The 24,526-nt window shown below is 42.8% G+C and overlaps 1 protein-coding gene across 1 annotated transcript in view; it reads right to left on the bottom strand.

Moving 5' to 3' along the window:
* Positions 1-24,526, bottom strand: part of DAPK2 (death associated protein kinase 2) — a 75,400-nt gene that overhangs the window by 10,759 nt on the left and 40,115 nt on the right. The window contains exons 4-5 of the mRNA XM_050968713.1: positions 17,100-17,321; positions 3,813-3,951 (exon numbers count right to left, since the gene is read on the bottom strand). Coding sequence (XP_050824670.1) covers positions 3,813-3,951; positions 17,100-17,321 — 361 coding nt within the window. The remainder of the gene's footprint in view (positions 1-3,812; positions 3,952-17,099; positions 17,322-24,526) is intronic.

The raw sequence follows: 24,526 nt of genomic DNA, 5'->3' as shown, positions 1-24,526 counted from the left end.
CCATGTGATGCAGGCCCATTTAGAACAGACTTGTGCTACAGGCAGCACAGTATGAAACAAGAAGTTATTCAACAGTCATCGCTATTCATCGTCTCTGCATCTTGGTGCAGATCCTCACCTGATGTAAACATGTACAGTTCTGCTGCAATTAATGGTGCTGTGCCAATTTACACCACAGAGAGCTGATCCCTGGTGTTCTCAGGCCTGCATCTGGATTTCAGCAAGTGACAAGGTGCGGACTATACCAGCTGGAAGTAGGTCATGAGAACAGACCAGCAGGAAAGGGGGAGCAATAGGAAAAGTGGTTGCCTGGCTAATATCATAGGAATAAAACACTTCACTCTAGTCACATACCTGATACATGTACATGTCTGCCTTGTTCACAGTATAATTAACGTTTTCATTATGTCACATTCCCCACCCACCATCTAATCCTCTTTACTGCTGCAAAACATCCCCCAGTATGTCCGGCTACTCCACTGATTTCAGCAGAACATTAGCAGAGGCATGACAGTGCCATTATTATTGATATTGCACCCAGCAGGGTCTAGTTTTATTGTCGGTCTTTGTACAGTGCCAAGCATATCATCAGTGCTTGTAAGGAATTAGCAAGAAATGGTTATATAGTTAAGTTTCCTTTCCCTCCCAGAATCTCTGTGGGGAGTGCTAGGGTTTATGGGCCACTTGGGAGAAAGGAATTTTCAGTTGTTATAATGGCTATAAAATATTTTAAATGTGATTTCCCTCTTTTATATCTCCCTCCCTCCTTTGGTGTATTGTCCATCTGCAGCTGTTCAGTGGCATTGTGTTCTGAGTTTTGTTTGTTTGTTTGGCTTCAGCAGCCTTTGTTTTTGCAGACAGTTCCACAATCAAATCTTGGCAAGGGGACTAAACAAACATCCCCTGCCCCCCTAAAAACCAACCACCAAACAAACAAAAAACACCTTTCCAAATTAGTTCCTATTATATGTTCCCCAGCCACTTTTTTTTTAAATGGCAAGATTGATAAGAGTGACAAGATAATTATGGATCTCCATTTCCCTAGTTGGATTATTGCTTAAAAATACATGCCTGGCTAAGTGCTGCAGAAGCTCTAAAAATAGTCCTATAAAAGCCGGTGAGTGATATCTTGAATCCTGCTTTAAATGGCTGGTCAGTGATTTATTTATTGCATTTATGAAATGGTGTCTGTTTAGCCCCACATGCACTTTTCTTTTTGCTCTTTTTCCAACATCATTATTGACAACTGAACTTTATTGACATGGGACATGTGGATTTCAGTAGCCAGAACTCACCCTGGGAAAAGTTTCATATATGTTCACATAATAATATTCCATCACTGAATGTTAGCATATTTTTCAAAAGCACAGTGTAAACCTTTGTTCGTGGGCTATATGGCTTCAGGGTAACCCCAACACACTCACACTCATTAAACAAACAAACATATGGACAGAAGTTTGATGAAGTGTATTGAATTGTTGGGATATATGCAATTGCAACAAGAAGAATATATATTTAAGAAAAGAAGTTAGGCATATATCTGTCCATGTAATACTCATCACTGTAGTAACTAGACATCACACAATTCTAGGTCCAAAATAATGACAAACAGCATGTGATCTACTCTAGGCAGCCCCCTACCCTTTTTAAAGTTCCTCATATCTCCTCAAACTCTGTCTTTCCTCTACCTTCCACCTTGCTCTGAGGAGGGACGGAGCCATGTTTTGTACACAATCCTGAAAATGGCAACGTTTGTGAAGCGAGTTCCATAGCTGCAGGCCTGCTGCTGAGAATGCTCGGTCTCCCAGGCTTGAGTTTCATCCTTGTGGGTGACAGAATCTTAGTTCAAGAGGCACATCATTGTCTAGGCAGATCACAGTCATGGACAGAGACAGAGTTTCCCAGGAAGCTTGGGTCAGTTCCATGAAAGGCTTTGAAGATAAGGACTGAAAACTATAAATTCACCTGATAGTATATGGGGAACATTGGGGTGACGTGCTCTCAGTGACCTGGATGATTAGGCAGGTCAGCAGTCATATTCTGAACTAACTGATACTTGGTGTCGGAATGACAGAGCCAACTAAACCAGTGATTCTCAACCAGAGGTATGCGTTCACCTTAAGGTACCCAGAGGTCTTCCAGGGGTACATCAACTCTTCTAGGTATTTGCCTAGTTTTAAAACACACTATATAAAAAGCACTAGCGAAGTCAGTACAAACTAAAATTTCATACAGACAATGACTTGTTTATACTGATCTATATACTTTGTGCTGAAATGTAAGTACAATATTTATATTCCAATTGATTTATTTTATAATTATATGATAAAAATCAGTAAGTAAACAATTTTTCAGTACTAGTGTGCTGTGACACTTCTGTATTTTTATGTCTCATTTTGTAAGCAAGTAGTTTTTAAGTGAGGGAAAGCTTGGGGGTATGCAGGACAAATAAGACTCTTGAAAGGGGTACAGTAGTCTGGAAAGGCTGAGAGCCACCGAACTAATCTACCTCTTGTTTTCTGGTCAAACATACATTGCCGAAGCTGTCTGAACTCTGTAGTTTCAGAATAATGTTCCTCATAGAATTCTAAACACAATCACTGTTTTAGTCTGTGCTATGTTTGGTAAAGAAATGAACTGGACAGGACTGGAAGCAGCACGTAGCACTCACAACACACATACTATAACTGCAACCCAGATTGAGTGGGTCTCTACATAGAAAATGCTTGCCAGAAGGGGGAATATGAATTAGAGTCTAATATTTACGGGGCAAATGTTATACTGACTGTTATTGTTTAAAAGTACACTTAAACTAATTTGCTCTGATGGAGTTAGCGATTTCAAAGGAAAATTTCTTAGAAAAGGACTCATAATGGTGACTGGTTTGTGAGTTCTCCGGGGCAGGTACTGTACATCTTCCTATACGTTTGTAAAAGCATCCACCACGTTGTGGGTGCTATTATATAACCAGTAAATAATAGTAGCATTAATTAAAATATCTGACCTGCACAAGACCAAGGTTTCGTTGATTTCTCATTCTCATCATTAAAAGAAATACAAGGCTGGACATTAGGAAAAACTTCCTAACAGGGCAGTTAAGCTCTGGAATAAATTGCCCAGGGAGGTTGTAGAATCTCCATCATTGGAGTTTTTTAAGAGCAAGTTAGACAAACACCTGTCAGGGATCATCTAGGTAATTCTTAGTCCTGCTATGAGTGCAGGGGACTGGACTGCATGACCTCTTAAGGTCCCTTTCAGTCCTAGGATTGTATGATTCTAAAACAGTGGTCAGCAACCTTTCAGAAGTGGTGTGCCGAGTCTTCATTTATTCACTCTAATTTAAGGTTTTGTGTGCCAGTAATACATTTTAATGTTTTTAGAAGGTCTCTTTCTATAAGTCTATAATATATAACTAAACTATTGTTGTATGTAAAGTAAATAAGGTTTTAAAAATGTTTAAGAAGCTTAATTTAAAATTAAATTAAAATGCAGAGCCCCTCAGATTAGTGGCCAGGACCCTGGCAGTGTGAGTGCCACTGAAAATCAGCTTGTGTGCCGCCTTCGGCATCCGTGCCATCGGTTGCCTACCCCTGCTCTAAAATCTTGGGAAATACCATTTCTGCTTACCACTGAGCACTGTCACATCCATCCAGCACAGCAAGCCTCAGTCCAGAAAGCTAAGCATTCTACTCTTCCACCTTCTCTATTATCAAAACATATTTTATATACCATCACTGTTAAATGTATCACTTATGCTGCATTATAGAATATATGCTATAATTATTTCTTTTAACTAGATCAACATTTTTTACCTTTAAATCAAAATGAGCAATTTTCTTGGCATGGAGGTAGTTAACACCATCTAAAATCTCCTTAATGAATCTGGTTGCTTCCTCCTCACTCAGAGACTCTTTCTGTGCCAGGAAGTCAAAAAGTTCTCCTCCAGACACTCTGCAAGACATACAGGGAAGCCTTGGGTTAGCTACAGCAGAGTAAGGCACATACACACACACATCAATACACAAGTAGTTAAAATGGCAAACAAAGAAAATGTTACCCACTTAGAACAAGCCCACTCTGAAGTGTGAGTCAGGAGATCTGGGTTCTAGTCCCAGTTCCACCACAGACTTCCTCCGGGATACTGAACACGTCACAACTCCTTTATGCTCCAGCTTCCCCTACTGTAAACTAGGTGCTGAGAGGCTTAATGCATTAACATTTGTAAAGCACTTTGAGTCTCACCTAAAGAGTTCTATAAAATGCACAGCATTATTAATATATATGTACATACATACACTAAAGCCCTGTTAACAAGTTCCTTTTTTTACTGTCCACTTTAATAGGGATGGAGGAAATAGAACAAACTGTAATATTGTTGTCCTGATGAAAAACGTTTTCCTTATCTTTCACCATCAGTGGTATGATGGAATGAGATCTGCCAACAGAATCTGCTTCCTTTCCCAGGACATGGATAAAGGACCTATTAGTACTCTTATGAGAATGCTTGTCTGATATGTAACTGACAGAGAAACTTCTATTTTGTGCCAGATTTTAAACAAGCAAATTAACTAAGCCTGGAAGGTACCTTAAGCCATTTCCCCTAAACAAGGAAATGTGAAAATAACAATCTAGTTACTATCATGACCTTTCAGACCAATAGTAAAAAAATATTTACCCCAGACAAGAATTCTGCAGCCATTTTTGTTTTCTTATATTATAAGCCTTGGGACAGTTTTCTATATTGCAACATGGCAGGAGATCAAGATAATGACTTAGCCAATATCTCTAGTGCTACTATTTTACAGGGCTGATATTTATGCTATTATCTTCCTCTTTCAACTTATCATTTGTAGTACAGAGCACAAATACCGAATGCCTTTGAGCCTGCCTGATCCTGTCGTTACTCACTCAAGGATTCCTACTGAGGACTCAGCACTGAGCAAAAATTTCAGGATCCAGCAGTTACTATGGAAAATAAGCCACTGGCATCACTGATCAGACCACATATCACTAAAAGAACTAAGGGCTGGAGGCTTCAGATGCTTGAAGCTAAATAGTCCTGGAGCAGCAGTACAGAAGTAGCTTGATTGCAATATGATTTGTATAGCTGTTCGTGCCTATTGCTGATTTGTTTTGCGGCAGGGTCACATGGAATCACTTGTCTGAGCTCAGGTTCCTGTGCAGTAGTTTTTGTGATGTGACTATGACTCCCATTCTACCCTCTTCCAAATGAGTGAGTGAACTTCTGGGCACAGCTACAAACGCTGCCCCAGAAAGTCAAGTGCAAACAAGAACTCTATGAAAGCACTGTTAAAATACACAACAGACAGGGCCGGTTCCAGGGATTTTGCCACTCCAAGCAGCCAAAAAAAAAAAAAAAAGATCACGATCTGCGGCAATTCAGCGGGAGGTCCTTCGCTCCGAGCGGGAGTGAGGGACCCTCCGCCGAATTGCTGCCGAATACCTAAAAGTGTTGCCCCGCTCCAGAGTTTCCGCCCCAAGCACCTGCTTGATAAGCTGGTGCCTGGAGCCGGCCCTGACAACAGAGACCTGGGCGTGAGCTCGTTTCTTAGCCTGTGCAGTTGCTGTGGGCAATGAAGTGTACTCAGCTCTTCCACAGCCAATGCCCAGAGCCATGCCTTGGGTATGGCGAATCAGGGCGACCACCCTGGGCCCTGTGCTCTGGGGGGGCCCTGTGGACGGTGAGGTGAGGCAGGCAGGCCAGTGCGGTGAGGAAGTGAGCAGGGAGGCGAGCAGCAGGCAGGCAGGCAGGGAGGGCGAGGAGGAGCCTCTCCTACCAGAACCTCCCCCTCCTCCCAGTGCCTTCTGCCCACCAGCGGGCCCCACCAATCAGCACCTCCCCTTCCCTCCCAGCACCTACCACCTGCTGTGGATCAGATGTTTCGCGTCATCAGGAGGCGCTCGGGGTGAGGAGCAAGGGCGCAGCATGCTCAGGGGAAGGGGTGGAACTGGGCAGGAAGAGGTGGGGCGGGGGCAGGACGTGAAAAGGCAGGGCCGGGATGGGGCCTTGGGGGAAGGAGTGGAGCAGGGGTGTGGCCTGGGCAGAGCTGTGGGGGGGAGCACCAGCCTGCAGATAGGCACCGAGTTTCTAATGTCCCAGGCCCTGCACCCTTCTAGGGATGGCCCTGCCAACGACTTACAAGTGTTAACCGACGCTGAGCAAGGATGATTATCAGTTGTATTTCACAGCTTCCTCATAGTCAGAATTATAGGCAGTAAGAGGAAGGACATGGAGCATACTGATTTGGGAAAGAGTCGCTCAATGCTTTTGCTTTTATGAATAAATGGTTGGCAAACAAAACTTAACTTCACATAACCCAGGAGTCTGATACAACTATTGTTTCAAGAGCTGCATTTGCACCTCCTTCCTACTAGTCTCAATCTCGTCACCATACAGTCTTTTCTCATTTGATCTTCCGTCTTCATGTTAGGTGATGTTTAACAAAGACATCCTCAGCACTGACACCATGCCAGGTAGGTTCTATAACATACAGTTTTCCTTCTACATTGAACATCTAAGGAGCAAGGGAATGCCGGCAAGTGGTAGTAGATTTTAGGGCCTCACAGACCAGTTCAGAGGTGCTTGGAATGTGCATAGATGGTGGGAGGAGAAAGCAATGTCAGATATTTTCTTGGAGCAATTTGTTTGTTTACCAAGTGTACATAGGTTCCGTTTCCTTGAACAGAGACAAACCGCGCACAGGCAATGCCGTTTTGCAGGCACCACTGCTCTGTAACCAGGAAGCAGAATTTTGGGCCTTTGTCATGAACTCGTCTGGAATTTTACAGTTTGAACACACATTCTTCCTATGGGCTTTTCTTCCGTGAAACCCGCCAGCCCACTCACCAAGGACGACTTGGCCTGGAAAAGTGAGCCTCGGCATCAGTCCACCTTTGGTGCAGCTGCTTTGTAACAGGGTGCCCTCACCTCTTGTGAGTGCCCCCTATTCATTATAATTCACACTGAGCTTGGTTCAGGCTGTGACTTTAGGGAATTAGACTGTGGAGAGAAAATTTCTGAGATAGAGCATGCAAAGGCAAAACAAACATGTAAATGGAACATTTGTGAGGTAGTGAAACTAAAACCCCTCACAGAGCTAGTTCAACATAAAGAAACACCACAGGAATATAGCATCCTCTAAGAAGCAAAGAATCATTATAAACAGTAATGATTTAATCTCCAACACCCTGGAAGGGTAGGAAAGAACTGTCCCCACATTACAGAGAGTTTAAGTAACTTGTCCAACGTGACTTGGTAAGTCAGTTGCACAGGTGTCACTAGAATCCAAGTGCCTAGACTAAAAGACCTGTGTTTTAACCATTTGGTCCATGTTTCTCTAAGGAAAGAACTGTAACTTGAACCCAAATACTGCCACAAGGGGGGAAAATACCTTTGTTAGTTCAGTAAGAGATATATCACCTAACTTGTAGCTCAAAGAGACAAGATGGCAGAAGAACCTACTCCTCCTCAGCTGCACCTGATTTCCCAAACATTTCTGAAAACAGTGCCTTTAGACAGCCACAGGTGAACCCACAGCAAAATGCTCTCAACACTCTTACTCTTTTGTACCACAACCCCTAGCTACACGTTACAACATTTGGATATCTGTATGATTGTATTTTTCGAACTGGTGGCACACACAGCAGACTGTGGGTTCCCAGGCTGCCCTAAGAACCCTAGACAAGAAGAACATCTCCAGTCTTTCCCTCCACACAGCTTCTTCTCTCTCGCATTTGGCAGCTGGCACTTTATCCTGGTTGTGAAGCATGAGGCTATTCCAGCAAAAGCTAGTAAGAAGGGAGTGATGCTATCCTCTTATCCCTTGGAAACAGCTGATCACTTTGTTGTATGTACACAGACTTCAACACCCACCACAAACACAGACTGTTGTTTCAGGGCTGAGAGCTGGCAGGACCCAAGAGGCCAAGAATGGAGGAAACAGAACAAAGAGCTGCAGCCCCAGGGTGACCCCCAGGTGCAAGGGCAAGTTGTGGAACTGCTGAGCTGCACGTAGAAAGTATCAGCTGCCGACTTAGCAGAGTTCTTCCTGTCCCCTTGTCATTGATGGAACCTAGTCTGCAGAGGAGGAACAGCAGAGCAAGTTTTGGTTGGGAATAAGTTCACCTCTCTCCCCAGGGTACTGGAAATCCTCCTGTAAATACCCTATGAATAAATCAAGTGGAGGGCTGGGCTGTGGTGGAACTGGGTGAGGTACGAGGTGGAACAAGGGGAGCTACTGAGACTGGGTGGCGACAGCTGGCTACAGGCTGGGAATGGGCATCCAGGAAGTTCATACTGACATTCCTATAGCAGTTCCTCAGCAGCTGGTACCTTGTGTTCTCCTCTCTACTGCCCTGTGCACTGAAGCCCCCTGCCCATGTGCCAGTGCACTGCTCCTCACCCCATCCCGATGGCCTCCTCAGCCCCTCCTCTGTGTCCCGCTTTCCCCTCCAGCCCCAGTGCACGCACATGGGGTGGAAACATAGCCAGGACTTCCCTCCATGAGATATTGTGTGGATGGAAAATATTGTGGAGGCAGAAACATACATCAGACACCCCCCAACATTTTCATAGGAAAAGGGAGGAGCTATACCCCTCCCCCAACTTCCTCCCCCCCCCTCCGCAATCAAGGATATTGAGTCAGCCTTTGAAGCCAAAGACCCACAGTCCCTGCCCTGACAAGCTTATAATTTAGGTAAATTTGGGTCATTGTGTTTCAGTGAAAATAAAGCTGAAAATAAATTAGACAAATTACACTATTTTCCAAATACTCAATAATTACTCTTAAAGGGGAAAAGGTGTTTGATGAGCCCCTAGCCTGGCACCTACATTCTTACAGTGCCCCTGACAATGTGTTATTTCAGAGGCTGATGGGTAGGTGGGGGAATGGTCAACTTCATTCCTTTTTAATTTTTGTTGCAGTCAATCGCGCAGATCAGAGATGGGAATGATACTAACTTGTCCCCTTGTGCACAGCTGCTCTCTACTGCCATGGACTCTGAGACACAGGAAGCCTTTCTCTCCCTCCATGACTTCAATCCAGGACCTTGCACAGCAGGTGAAATTCACTCCAGGGCAAAGGGCCATCACAAGGCCTAGGCAATGAGCCTTAAGCAGTGTTCTTTGTGCTAGCCCTCTGCACGTGGTGAATTTCACCCAGCTAACTACTGAGCCTCTACCTGTTAAAAGAGCTACTTCCACTCATATCATCCTTATGGGTCTGACGTGCATGCACATGTAATTCTTCCACTCTGCTTTACCCTGCTTATCATTTATCAACTTCCCTAGATCAGGAGTGTGGCCAGACACTCATTACAGTTCCCCATTTCCCTGTGGGATAAGGACTCTGCTTCCTCAAAGTGGCACCTTTTAGAATAGATTTAAGGGGCTGGCGTTTGACATACTCCCTTGTTGCTCTGTTGAACTCTGATGATTCTGAGGGCTTGTCTACACATGCACACCCGCTCTGAAATAACTACATCTATTTTACCAACTTGAGTTACACTGAAATAAGAGGGGCTACTCATAGACTTGCACCCAAATAACTAAAGGTCTGAACTCAAACTGACTTAGTTATTATGGAGTTAGTATGTGTGTAGACAAGCCCAGATGCTTTAAGCATCTCCCACCCCTGTTGTAAAAAAAACAGAATTATTTTGGGAGTGGGGGATTTCTTTTGGCTCAGTAACCGAAAATAAACAGTTGCAAAATTTTCTTGAAAATGACACTGAAACCAGCAAATTGATGGCAAATCTCTTAAATGTGGGGAGAAACAGACATTTTGTTCTGTACTCAGCTCCAACAAAGGCAGCACAGCATGGACTTTTCTATGGATCTGTAAGTTGTGATGATTGGCTTGTTCTGAGTCAATGTCATACCAGTTACAGCACGTCAGAGTGGATGACAAACAGTACTGAGATGGAACAGACACTCTTGGAAGCCACTAAAATCAGCAGCATGTGACCACTTAATGCTGCTAGTTGCCAGCTTCAGCCTGTGGAGAATTTCACACCATTATGCGGTGAGCTGTTTGCACAGCTACAGCATGTATCCGAAAAAGGTCGCAGTGACACATTTAGGGGATGATTTTCAATAGTACCCAACACTTACATACATTTGGTCAGTCAAATTGCTTGATCAGCTACTTATTCTAATACCCTCCCCCCTGCTTTGTGCAGTGGGACCATCCTGGGCAACACTGTCGCTCCTGTATGGACATAGCTGTGTTGTGAGTCTGTGTATGCTTCCTCAATAGAACTGTAAGAACAGGGCTGTGCTCTGCTGGGATGTCATTGGCAGGCCTCCTACCAAACCTCAGCCTATGCCCACCTCCACAGCAAGCTACAGTGACACAGGGAGAGAGAGTTACTGCTGCTTAGGTCATTTTGCATTATGTGTTACATTGCCCAGATTGGGATAGTGGTGGGGGAGCAGACATGCTGTGCTGAGTAGTGAATGCCGAAGTCCTCCCCATTGCTACAAAAACTGAGCTCCCGTGGTGTGGCTGTGGAAGGACATTTCTCCTCTACATGGTCTTCCTCACCTCTCTCCCTACCCTGCTTTGTGCTATACAAAGGGAAGGAAATCCCTGATGTTGACATTTATTTGCATGTCTGTGGTACTCACCTTGAGATTACTACCAGCTTCACAAACCAAACCACTCACCTACCCAGCCCAAGTATATAATCCAAACAATTTAATCATTCCTGGAGCACTGTAAAATTACCTGGCAGCTCACACACACACAGCGTAAGACAAGTTCCTAGCCCTGCAGAGTTTACAATCCGAGGCCAGGAAGCCAAAGCATTTCAGTTTCAAATTGTCACACATACAATGACAATGGCACTGAGAAGCAGAAATTAATGTGGGCAGAAGAATGTGTGTTATAGAACGGCATGCAGTACCACCCAATCTACCTACAAAAGGGGGCTATATCAACTATTTGGACTCATTTTCCATTGGTGTAGGAAGGGCAATGCAGTGTTAGAAATAGCTGGCTGGACCCATCTGTCATTTTGCATCCAGAGATGTTGCCTTGGGAAAAGCATTTCTAGATCAATGGGTAAAGCACCACTAGGAGGACCAGATTGCAGGAGTGAAAAATTGGGACACTTTTTTTTGGTGGTGGTGGGGGCACAGTTGCATATATAAGATAAAGCCCCTAATATTGGGAAGGTCCTAAGTGCCACTGGATCAGAAGATGTACAGCTAATTTATTGGTTACTGTTGGAACTAGGAATTTTGATACTGTCCTGGCAATGAATAAACTCCCATGAGAGGGATTTTTGCACTCCTTTATTGTCAGCAGTATTAACCTTACATCGAGGGATTGCTGATGACATGATGAATAACCTTACACATAAAGGCAACTCCCTGAATGCAAACTCACAGTTCCAAGTCATGCCACATGAAGGCTTTCTACTCAAGGCTTTGTTAACAGGATTCCCAAGCACACCACCAGCTTGCCGCTGCTATACATTGGTAAAGCATACAAACACACAAGTAAAAGTTTGTGGTTATCCAAGCCAAGAAGCTGGTGAAGAAGTCAAATTGTTTTCAATCCTTTTAAACAGCACAAACTGGTCTGCATTAGAAAGCAAAATCTGAAGCCAGATGATGCTTAGCCTTGTTTTGCAAACCATTCTTTCCTTTTAGGTCACACACTAGATGAAGAGTACATTTTACACAATTTGTGCAATTGGTTCTTGGGGGAGGAGGGTTTTTTGGTGAGGAAGCTGCAGAACTCGAAGGATCCACATTTCCCCTCAGCTATTATGGATATTATCCTTCTGGATAGGGACAGAAACAACCACTATCTCTTTTGCCCATTACCTTCTTCCTCACCTGTACCCCTAATCAGATACAGGAGTTTCCCTCCCATTCACTGGCCAGAGACACTCTCTCTGCAGCACTTCCAGCTCCTGCTGACTCAAGGAGAGAAAGTACATGTCACACTCAGGTCTACCACATGGTGGGGCAGAGCACCACAAAAGACTAATTAAATAGAGCTCATTGGCAGTTTTCCATTGAAAATGCAATTTCTGCAAAATCAAATTTTTTCATGGAAAAATCTAAACAAAATATTTTGTTTTGGGTCAGTTCGACATCAAATTGGTGTTTGTTGGAGTGCTGCAATGATTCATGGGCGCTTTAGTGCAGGTGCATTATGCCCTACATTCTCCTCTATTGGCCAGGCTCTGTGAGGCAACTACAGTTCCTAAGAGGCACTGCAGTCTGTCCTCTAATTGAATCATCACAGTGCATCATGGGAAACCAGCTTTACTTATTAATAGGATTTCACAGCAATTCTATTGTCCTTGATTCTTCATCAGGTTAAACTTCAGATACATTGCAGCAGTTCACCCAAGGGTTTGACTCCAAAGCCAACATGCATGTGACACACTGGAGGCGATGCAGAATTGGATCCTAAAATAGTTAAGGCATCTAATTTTCTCCTTGAAGATAAGGACAGACATCTTGAACTTGACTCAATATTCTTTGAGAAGTGTCAATATAGAACAGAGGACAATTTTGAGGTTCTTGTGATTGTCTGAGTTGCTGAGGAGACATGCTGCAGCGTTCTGTACTTGTTGGAGTTTCCTCAGTGCTGATAGCTTCATGCTCAGATATATCGAATTGCTGTAATCCAGCCAAGAAGTGATGAAGGCATGAATAACTGAGGCTAAGTTGTCATTCTCCAGGACAGGACAGAGGCTCTTAGCCAACTAGAGATGGTATTAAGTGTTACTTTCAGATGCTGCTATGCAAGAGTTTAGCTTTAGCAAGGAATCCAGGCACACTCAAACTATGGACTGAATTGACCAATTGTGGGTGTGAAACTTCAGCCAAAGTTGACTGCATTGTTGCTGCAAATTCTTCAAAATGCTTTCATATGCCCACCAGCATCACCTCTGTCTTGTTATGGCTCAGCTTCAACAAGTGGTTCTTCATCAATGAGCTGATCTCGTCCAAAGCACAGGGCTATCTTGGCGGTACTGGTGTGGTCATACATGGTGAAAGACAAGGAGCTATATGCTATCTGCATACTGTTGGCTCTGGAGTGCATATCATCCGCTCAGTTTATTTAAGGGATGCATGCAAGCGGGATCTGTTATAATGACTGGGCCTACCCATTTGCCCTAATTGTGAGTTCTACTGTAAGGAGTGAACATTTAGTAAATGTCACAAAGACTTACAACAATACATTTTGATGGGAAAAAGTACAAAAAGGAGTCAAAAACTTAATTAGTCTATAAAAGTGGGGGCTAGATGTTAACTCTTTCCCCAATTAGCCTAGGTTTCTTCCTCTCAGCCCCAGCTCTCTCCAAGGGCTGGTTGTAACCCTTTCAGGGCCGAAGCGGGTGACTACCTCGCTACACACCCCCAACATTTCCTGGGACTCTGAATCTTTGTTCTAATCCTGAGAGATGTTCTGACCATTCCAGGCCTGAGAGCGGGAGCCAAATGACCACTGCTCCAGCTAATTCCTGAATACCGCCTGGGACTGACTGTATGACAAAAAAGCGAAATAAAAGAACCACTCCAGCAAGTCTCAGAAACCAGGTTAAATGACTTGGGCTTGAGGGGGTCATGCTACAGAGCTAAAATTATTAGTGTGGATGTTTGGGCTTGGGCTACAGCCCAGGCTTGGAGATCCACCCCCTCACTGGTTTCAAGGCCCAGGCTCCAGAACTGCTACACTGCTTTTTCAGCCTTGTAGCACAAACCCTGAGAGCCTGAGTCAGCTGACCTGGGCGCTGAAACTCACCGCTGTCGATTCATAGACTTCAAGGTCAGAAAGGAGCATCGTGGTCATCTAGTCTGACCTCTTGCATACTGCAGGCCACAGAACCTCACCTGCCCACTCCTGTAATAGACCCCTAACCTCTGGCTGAGTTACTGACGTCCTCAAATCATGATATACCTTTTACACTAGTTTAAACCTGCAAGTGCAGAAGAAGGTGAATCGTCCCCCACCAGGGTCTCTGCCAAACCAGGCCCAGGGCAAAATTCCTTACTGATCCCAAATATGGCAGTCAGTTAGACCTTGAGTATGTGGGTAGAACCCACCAGCCAGAGACCTGGGAAAGAATTCTCTGTAGTAACTCAAAGCCCAAGCATCTAGTGTCCTGTCTCCAGTCGTGGGGGGATTTTTGCTACAGGCAGTAGCCAATGGACTATTTTTGCAATACTCTTTAGTTCCTCATCCCTGGCTCTCCCCTCCAACGGGTTCTTTTCCTTCCCCAATTTATTTCTTCTCTTTCCTATCCTTCTCTGTCTTCTTTCTTCCTATTTCGAGTCTAGCTTAGCTGGCCAAGACTGCACATTTTGCAACATTATTGCAAGCCTGTGACCAAAAAGGTAGCTAGAACTAATGCCCCACACAGTCCAATGCCGTACAAGTTTGCCAGGTCTCGAAGTGCATAATAAGACAGGGTGCTGTGTCTGTGTTTCTCCAGCAGCAATCTTGCAAGTGAGAGTTAACATCAGACACAGAAACTGCATTTTCTCTCTTTGTTGTTCTTTTTTCTCCCCTTTTGTGTGTGTTTGTCTTATTTTGCCTTCTAGGAAACTGGACTGGACTTTAACAGCAGCAACAACAGCTCCAGCCCATCTCAATTACCTTCTTTTTTTCCTCACAAAAGGACAGTTACCACCATCTTAAAAACCACTGTCAGACAAGGGCTTTTCCCCCTCTAAAGATTCTCTACAGCTAACGCAAAAAGGACCATGGGGTAGTATTAAATGAAATCATTCTTTAACACAGTGGTTCTTAACCTTTACTGCAGCCTGCACCCCTGGGTTCTCAAAATGCATTCTCGCATCTCTTATCAAAAATCAAAATATGTTCTCGCACCCCTTATTAAAAATTGTTGAAGTAGGCCAGTTCTTTAAACCTAGATATATTTTTTGTTTGTATATTACAGTAATTGTTAAGAAATGTATAATGTTAATAAATACTGTGACAGACCCAGACCAGTGGGGTACACGAGTCTGGTAGAGGGCAAATATACTGGTCACTGGATGAGTAGTTTTCTGTTCCCTGAGTGACCAGAGCAGGGGCTGCACTAGAGTAATTAGGAACCTGCTAGAACCAATTCAGGCAGACAAGCTGATTAGAACACCTGCAGCCAATCAAGGCAGGCTAATCAGGGCACCTGGGTTCAAAAAGGAGCTCACTCCAGTCAGATGGGGAGGAGCCAGAGGAGAGGAAGTGTGTGTGAGGAGCTGGGAGCAAGAGGCACAAGGAGCTGAGAGTGAGAGGCTGTACTGCTGGAGGACTAAGGAGTACAAGCGTTATCACCAGGAGGAAGGTCCTGTGGTGAGGATAAAGAAGTGTTTGGAGGAGGCCATGGGGAAGTAGCCCAAGGAGTTGGAGCTGTCATGCAGCTGTTACAAGAGGCACTATAGACAGCTGCAATCCACAGGGCCCTGGGCTGGAACCTGGAGTAGAGGGCGTGCCCGGGTTCCCCCCAAACATCCCAACTCCTGATCAGACACAGGAGGAGTTGATCCAGACTGTGGGGAAGATCACTGAGGTGAGCAAATCTGCCAATAAGCGCAGGACCCACCAAGGTAGAGGAGGAACTTTGTCATAATACATAGGTTTGCTGAAACAAAGTAGTTGTACTTACGTGCCTGTGCTTAATTTGTGTTTTCGATGATTTACCTTCTAAAAAAATCTGGCATGTCTCGCACACCCAGAAAGGGCATCTCGGACCCCCTTGGTTAAGAACCACTGCTTTAATGCTTTACATTTCAAATGCTTTTTCTTTCTTTTCTGTATCTTTAATAAAAGGTTACAAAGGATTTGTAATAATGTTTTTGCCATGGTACTAAGCAGGGTGAGGTCTCTGTGTACCAAACCCTGAATCTTATTTAAAACTGTTTAATGTTGGACAATACAAGGATCATGTTAACATTTTTGACTATTTGGGCCCCTTTATTCCATCTAAATTGATACAACAGATCCTTGCTTTACCCCGATCCATTGGGTTCCTTATAACCTTTGAGATTACTTGTTTATTAGACAATTCTGCTTTAAGAAGCCTTTGAAAGAGTTATCTAATTAAAAAAAGCCAGAAAAGGCAAGTTAGACAGTGTACAGTGCTACCTGGGGCACTACAACAGGCTCAACCTAATCAAACCAGTCAGCAATGGGCTACAAACACACTACCAAGTGTGCACTGCTGACAGGGCTGGGATTCTATAACTACTGTGTAACAGCTCAATAAGGGATGGGCTAACAGGTTTGGAGAACATTACAAACTGGTCCAAACTTCTGCCTGTCTCCCTAACAGTTCTGACAGGTTTGGAACATGAGCCTTCCTCCATGCTTCAACTCCGACCATACCCACAAATAACTTCCTCCCTCCTTCCCCGCCCTCAGCTCTCCAACCAAGGGAGACGCAGACACATTTGTCTATAATCAGTTTCCCTTCACCTGCTCACCCATTCTCAACTTCATGAGTGAAAAGAGCAAAGGCAGAGCTGGTGCTAGGGAGGGGAAAACGGTGCCGGGAGATGCATAGTGCTCCAGAGCCATCAGAGCTCTAGGCCTCCGGGCACCAGCTGTAAAATAAACTTTTCTTTTGTAAAGTAAGAAAAATATGGGGCTGGTGAAAGAGGCAGGAGCCTCAAGAGGACGCAGAGCGTTTGAGGGGTGGATGAGCATTGGATTTTTCTTGGGGTGGGCAGAGCAGGAAAGGAACTGAAGAAACTGGATCCTGTTAGAGATACTTGCACTTCCTCTAAATGAACGTGTTAGGCCAGCAGTGAGCAAACATTAGATAATCTCTGTGTTCACAAACCAACAGGACTCGCTGATTCGGCAGCAATGACCTCAGATGACTATCAGGTACATTTGTCTCTAGAGCGTGTGCTGATTTATTAAGGGGAGGCTGTTTACTGGTGACCTCATACTATTTTCCTGTCTAGGTCTGCTGATGGTTTCTCTAGCCCGATGGTCCAGCAGTTCCATTTTAAGAACACGCCTGTGTTCAGGAGGCCTCCACAGCCCTTTCCTGTTCCCATTTGCCTCATCCTATAGCGGAGAATAGGAAATCCTTCTACTCACAGCTCGAGGATAAGGACCACATCTGTCCTGTTCTCGTAGACGTCGTGCAGCTTGATGATGTTGGCATGCAGGATCTGCTGCAGAATGTTCACCTCCCGCTCGATTTCTTCACGTCTCACCCCCCGGCGGCTGGCCCGGCTCTGACGCTTCTTAATGAATTTAGCAGCGTATTCTACTCCAGTGCTTTTCTCTCGGCATTTCTTCACTATCGCAAACTGGCCACTGTAAGGACAAAGTTATAACAGCAATTACAATTAAAGCTTTCACAAATCCCATGGGCAATATCATAAAGCTCCCAGAATTAGCTTGCATAGACAGGGTCTGAACCTGTAAATCCTTTGGGGAATAACCCTTATTCTTACTGCTATAGTAACAATTTTTAGGATTGGGTTAATAAACTGCATGCTGTGCATTCACCATACTTTAATGCAGTACTTTAGCCCATGCAAAACAAAGTAACCTGTCTGAATGGAAGGGAGGATCCCTAGATACAAGCATCAAAGAATTTTTTTAAATCATCAAGGTCTGAGAGCTCATGTCATAAAAAACAAGAAAATTTAAAGTGAGTCCAAACTGCCCTTCATTTGCTAAGTGAAGTTCAGAAAGTACACAAAATATAGACTGCCGTCTGATGCTCTGGTAATATCTCGTGCACACATTTGAGTCACACCTGGAGGGTATAATTTTCAGAAGGCTCAAAGAGTACACCAGCCTTTGTAACTGGACAGTTAGACACAAGTGCCCAGTTTGCACTTACAAGTGCAGGTTTGTGTGTGTAAGATGCTGGTCCACGCACATTATCGCACTTGGCTTGAAAATCTAACTCTCAGTGTTACTTGAAAGTATGCCAGTTTCTTAATGTCAGTTTAAACAAAGGAGAAAGTTTGGAGAAACACGTGGAGATCAGATCACTAATACAGAGTATAATGTCCTACATGTTTCAGTCTCATCTACGTGATGGGAGCCTTGTGAAATGAGACATTTCCTTTAACAGGAAAGTGCAGGGGAATTTCTTGTTTTAACCTGCATGAGGTCATTATCACTGACTCCGTTCCTCAGTTAGCTCCCCCAAGACGCATAGTGAGACCACAGAGCTGTCACTTCGGGTACACAGCTGATAGCTGTTCCATTTCGTTTCTCTTTATGAGAGCTTCTCATAACTGGACAAAGTGAAAGACCATGTCCGAGGCAGGAATATTGCACAAGATGGAGGGGTTATTCATGTGACTCTAACCAGCTCTTTTTGGTTCTAATAACTTATTCTGAACAAAGAAATCAGTGTGTGTGTGTGTGTGTGTGTGTGTGTGTGTGCGCGCGCACGCGCTTAGCCATGCAAAAAACATAATAGGTTTACAAAACAGGATAGGAATGTACATGAACCACTCATGTTTACTCAAAATTTTTTAATAGAGAAACATAGAAGGAGGATGGTCTTGCGGTTCAGCCAGTGGAGGGACTCAGAAGATCCAAGTTCAATCCTTGGCTGTACCACAGACTTTCTGTATAACCCTGGTCAAATCACTTAATCTTTCTATGCCTCAGTATCCCCATCAATAAAATGGGAATTACACTTATTTTCTCCTACTTGTCTTCTCTATTTAGATTTTATGCATTTAGTGCAGGAACTCTCTCAACGTGTGTTTTTACAGTGCTTAACACAAAGCAGTGTTTGATTTCATTTGGGTGCTACCAAAATATAATTATTATTCATAATCCATGTAAGTTTCCAGGAATGTCACTCCAAAGCCTAGAATGTCTGTTGAATCAGTGTGAAGCAATGGAAACAGCTACAAGCATGGCTGAGAGCTTTCCGTTTAGAATATCACCATGGTCAATTGTCATGACTCTCAGACTGTTACTTTCCAATTTTTCATTTCTCTGCCGTTTTAGGCTTTTTTTTTTTTCTTTACACTTTACAAATTACAACCATACAACATCATGGGCTTTCACCTAGCAACAATAACAAATGGCATTTGGTAAGCTAGCAAGATTTCTCTTAAAATCAGCCTCCTTTAATTACTAACACTGCTTGTATATGATGTGGTAGACTGTCACTTCAACTGGATCTGAAAAGCAGACTAAAAAGTGTGCTGTGACAAAAGTATGTTGCTTTTAATCAAGGATAATTAAATGGATTTAAATGGAAACACTTATTACTCATTAATTGGTTTGATGGAAATTTGTACTGCTCATATTAAGCAGAGAAAGCAGCAAGCACATGTGTATGACCATATATTAATCTTGTGCACAAAACGTTGGTTGGTAGGTAGATCCATGAAAAATATTAATAACAAAATCTGAAACTAAGTGAACCTTGCCCGACTTTAGGTTTCATTACAAACTTCAAATTCAGACTTCAATTAAAAGGGTCCCTGAATTTCACAAGACTGGCCAGATTTAAGGCTCCACACAGAATTTGTGCAAAATTGTTCAGTTTGGATACAAATCTCTCCCATTTCAAGTTGTTTCACTCAGATTTTTTTGAAACCAAAACTAAAGCTGAACTAGGGGCAATGAGTGGGGAAGAAAGAGCAGGATAAAGCCAGATAAAATGCTGGCATAAACCTTTGCCAACCAAAAGGACCAGGATTCACACAGCTCTTCTAGTAGTACCAGCGCCACCTCTGTTTAAATTACAGTGCTGAATAGGTATCATTTCACCAGATTCAGATATACCTCCATATTAGGCAGCAGGGAATTCAGCCACAATTAGAAAGAGGAAGTGGTCAGTTTACTCCACTCATAGTGGGTTTAATTTGTTTATTGGTATCACTCAGTTCAGCAGAGAGTTAAGTTTACTGGTGAAAATGCTGAACTTTTATACAAATGGGCAACACCCACCTACACAAAGTTATTTTTTAAACTGTTAAAGAGGCCATCTCAGGGGCTTCTCCAAGGTGATGGTGCTTTCAGGAATATTTATTTATCTTTCCGTTATCAGCAACACATTGCTGTTACGGGGAGACCTGGTGAGACAATGCTATCATGTGGAAAGTACAATTCACTTCCCAATATTGGCAGCTACCTTTTGTTACATAATTGCATCCCCACTGGAATTCACAAAATATTGATACTGATTTATGGCTGGGGAAAAATAGAATGAATTTTTAGAAAATGTGCTGTTGTATATGTGCTGGGATAGTGACAAATGAACCCCATTATAGCGATACAAAATATTAAGCAATCTGAGGCTTGGATCCGTAGTTAACATCAAAGGCTTGGTGTTCCATCCAAGCACAAGAGACATAAAAAAATGGTGACTTGTATAGAAAGCAGAATGGGTCTGAACATTTTTGGTAAAACTAAGTTTTTCCCAAAATACGCTGTATCATGAAAGCCAAAACATTTTGCGGAGATGTATTGGTTTAAACAAAGTTTTCAATGGAAATGTTGGGTGGGTTTTTCTGGGGAGGTGGGGGAGCAGAGGAGAGAAACTTTAACATTCTATAGCCTTCTGATTAGAGCACTGGCCTGGGATGTGTGAGACCTGGATTCAAGTCACTGCTCTGCCTGATTCAGATTCATCTGGGATTAAAAACTCTGCTCTGAATCAGGCAGGGTGGGTCTCACACATCCCAGACAGTGTCCTAAACGCCAAGAGACAGGCAGACTCAGACACACATTTCCAAAAGCTCAAGTTTCAATCTACAAATGGACATTTCAGCATGATTCCACTTTTGCAGAAACACTCAAAAGGTTTTGTTCCAAAGTGGTACAAAATTTGAAAGCTGCTGCGAAACAGAATTGTCGTCCTCCGGTTCAGTCAGCTCTAAAAGAGTGTGCAGAGGGAATCTGATCCTGCGTTAATGCGAGCTCTTCTGTGAAGACAAAAATTACTCATGCTTAATAGCAGGAGTGAGGCCTACAGAGGAGTTCAAAGCTATGGTCTCATTAATAAGAGGAGGATCAAGCTTAAACCTGTATCTCTTCAGAAACCCCCACTCTCTGCTTGTGCCCTGGCCCCTTTTCATACAGTTTACTTGCAAGAGCAGGGATACAAGATTTCATACTGCATAGAATAAAAGACAATGCCTAGCACTTCACTTCACTTATACCCATGAGCAGCATCCACTCCCCCTTTGTGCTGTCACACTATAATTTTGAGCACCCCACTGAGCATGAATTGGTAGGATCCTAGCCCAAGTGTATTTGTTCAATATCAGGTATATCCTTGTTCAGGGTACTATACCCCAAGCTTGCAGGTAGTTCCATAGTTTCTATTATGAACTTATGGACTATGCTCCGTGCAAGGATCTCTTTATAACAATCACAAACATACTCATTAAATGCAAACACCTAAGATTACAGGCTTTCACTTACATCGGAGAAGCTATTAGCTGCAATGATATTCAATATTATTATATCCTTCGCTGGCTTGTATACAGTTGGGAATATAAATTATGCAGCACACACTGCAATTACATTCAGTACCTTACAATGAAACACTCTAAGTACCTTATATAATTAACACAGAAACAGCTGTTTGGAGTCAGTCTTAAATCTACAGAAGGCAAGGAAACCAAGAGTTAAAACTTTCCCTTGACCTTAGCTTGCCCTCAAATGCCCTCGAATGAGGCAAAATCTCACTCACTAATTTCAGATTCTTATAAAAACATATTGATGTGTTTATGAACCTCATAGCCATTCAAACATTTCTGGTGTGGGCTAGAAGATTTATTTATTTAGAAGACTTTTAGTGCATTAAACCTGATGTATGATTAGACTAATCTACAACTACCTGCTTAAAGAATTTTGACAACAGACTACTAGTGTTAATAAAGTTCTCCCTTCTTTAATTTACCATTCTGCAAAATCCCCACAACAGAATTTAATAGAGAATGAGATTCCTGCTTCAGAACACCATAGGTTACTTTAAAAATTCTATTACAAGACTTGATAGAACCTGATTGTTTTAATTCCTATTAAATCCTCTAGGACTCATCTACCAGAGTATTCTTTTCCAGGCAGGATTTTTTGATCACGCGTTTCTAAAGGAACTTAGAACTAGCCCTGGCCTTGTTTACTTCCTTGTCTTCATGGCTGCGTCATCAATTTTATTAGTACAATTCTGGGAAGAGAAATCACTATGTAACCACTGATTCAGATCTGTACACACCACACACTCTTGTATTTATCCTAATAAAATAGTGGTGTTGGGTAGCTTGGGTTTTTTTGTTCTTTTTTCAAATCTTTGAAGTTTTCAGTTACATAACACAAAAATTGTTTTCCAATAGGTATTTATAATCCAGGGGGGTGCTGACCATTACAAAAAAATTAAAATGATGGCCTCCTGAGACATGGACTTTATTGAATATAGGGACAGTCCAAGAGCTTGAGACAGTTGAAAAGAGGATGAAAATAATGAAAAGGGGCCATAAAGGAGCCAAGTACACCATTGGTTAGCCAGATATGTTCAGAAAAAGTTGATGTAATAGCAATGACGTTATGAATTGCTCATATACATACACTGACTTTGGAAACGTTTTCAGGTTTTTCTCACATTAACATCAAGTGTATCCCCTTTCCCACTCCCTGCTTCTTGCTATATGATGCAAATAGATTCACGTTATATATACTTGTTGCCAAGATCCCATGTGTCTTCATTACATTATCACTGGACAATCAAAGCATTTTTGGACCGTTCTTGACAACTAATGGCACGAAACAGCAGCTAGTGTTTAATGGTTTTCTGCGCCACCAGTTCATTATTTTATAAGGGAGGGATATTCTTCATCATATTAAGGCAAGAGCTAAGAGTTGGAGGGAGGGATGGGGAAAGACGAGAGAATAAAAATCTCAGTCAATGGTTATATAAATCTCAGTCAGTGTTGCTCTCCTTACACACTGACAGAACCTGTGTCTCAGTTACCCAATGTGCATATTTCTTGCAAAACCTCTTAAAATTATCTTTTATGACGTCAAAGGGATTTCCTCTCACCATATAGCAGTTGACATTCACTGCCAGGAATGTGCTCTAGTTTACTGTTAATGATCATAAACAATGACAGCATATAGCCAGAAAAAAAATTTGTATTATAGTATTTCCTTGTGACCCTGACCAAAATAACGGCCCCATCTCTCCTGCACCATGTAAGAAACAGTGCCTGCCCCAAAGAGCTTGCAATCTAGACAAGACAAGATATAGGAGAAAGGAAATATGACCTACATATGTGGAATTGAAGCACAGAGAGATTAAGCCATTTACTTAAATTAACATGGAATCTTTAGTAATCCTGAGAAATGAATCCAGATCTCTCAAGTTCTAGCCAAGAGCTCTAACACAAGCCCACACTTCCTAGTGCATCAGTGAAATAAGGATGACTGAAGTCCTACATAGCGATATGAACAGCACACACAACATAATCCCAGAGACAGACCCTTGCTCCTGTTTTTTTAAACTAGTTAAATTTGTTGAATTCCTCAAATATTTGGACAGCAGTACTACAGTTCTCTCCCCTCACCACAGCCCCAGGGCAGCCCGCAGCCAAAACCCCTCATTCTTGACCCCACCCCAGAGCCCTTACCCCCAGCCAGAGCCCGCCCTCCCTCCCTCCCACCCCAGCCCTGAGCCCCCTCCTACCCACTTTCTGAACCCCTAAGCCCCACCACTGCCACACATCACTTCCATATGGATGCACATAACAAAATTCATTCCACACACAGATGTAAAAAATTAGAGGGAACATTGACAGTGCTTAATGTATTCAGATTTCATTTTAGAAGCAAAATTTAGATGAGTACAAAATGCAGTTTATTTTATCATCCTATAGTTTATGGGCAACAAAAAGATCACAATGATTGACACCACCAGTTTGGTTTGCTCTTTTTTAATGGTTATTTTTAATTCTGGTCTCGGAGGGGCAATCTTAAACTGAGTGGAGTGAACGAAATGCTCTGTGGCATCCCAAGAAGGCAGACAGCAATGCTAACAACAGTAACATCACCATGAAACATTAGAATAAAAATAGCCTTTCTAATAAGATGTAAATATACATGTGCAATGGCAGCTCACCCTCCTTCTTCTTCTATTCCACGATATTGCGTCCTTGTGTGGCCATCCTGATATCTTGCAAATGCATGAACAATATTGAAAAGACACTGTTAAAAAGACACCTCTTTCCCTGGTTGTGGGACTTGGCTGTCAGGCAGCTGACTCCTCTTGTGATTTGAGAAGAGCAGATAACTTCTTAGTTCAAATATCACAAACATACATTTGAAAGTGATTAAGTTACAGTTTTTATACTTAGTTTTTCAAAAAATACTACAATTTGGAATATCTATAAGATGGTCAGGAATCAGTTTACAGGGGTTTCTAGACATTGGTATGCCCATGAAAGATGTGATATGAAGCCAAAAGAAAACACCTACCGGTATATCATATAGCATAGTTTGACTGTAGTCAGAAAATGACGGATTGTACAGTAAGG

Source organism: Gopherus flavomarginatus, chromosome 9 (assembly GCF_025201925.1).
Source record: "Gopherus flavomarginatus isolate rGopFla2 chromosome 9, rGopFla2.mat.asm, whole genome shotgun sequence".
Classification (NCBI taxonomy): Eukaryota; Metazoa; Chordata; order Testudines; family Testudinidae; genus Gopherus; species Gopherus flavomarginatus.
This window is presented reverse-complemented; position numbering and strand designations above follow the sequence as displayed.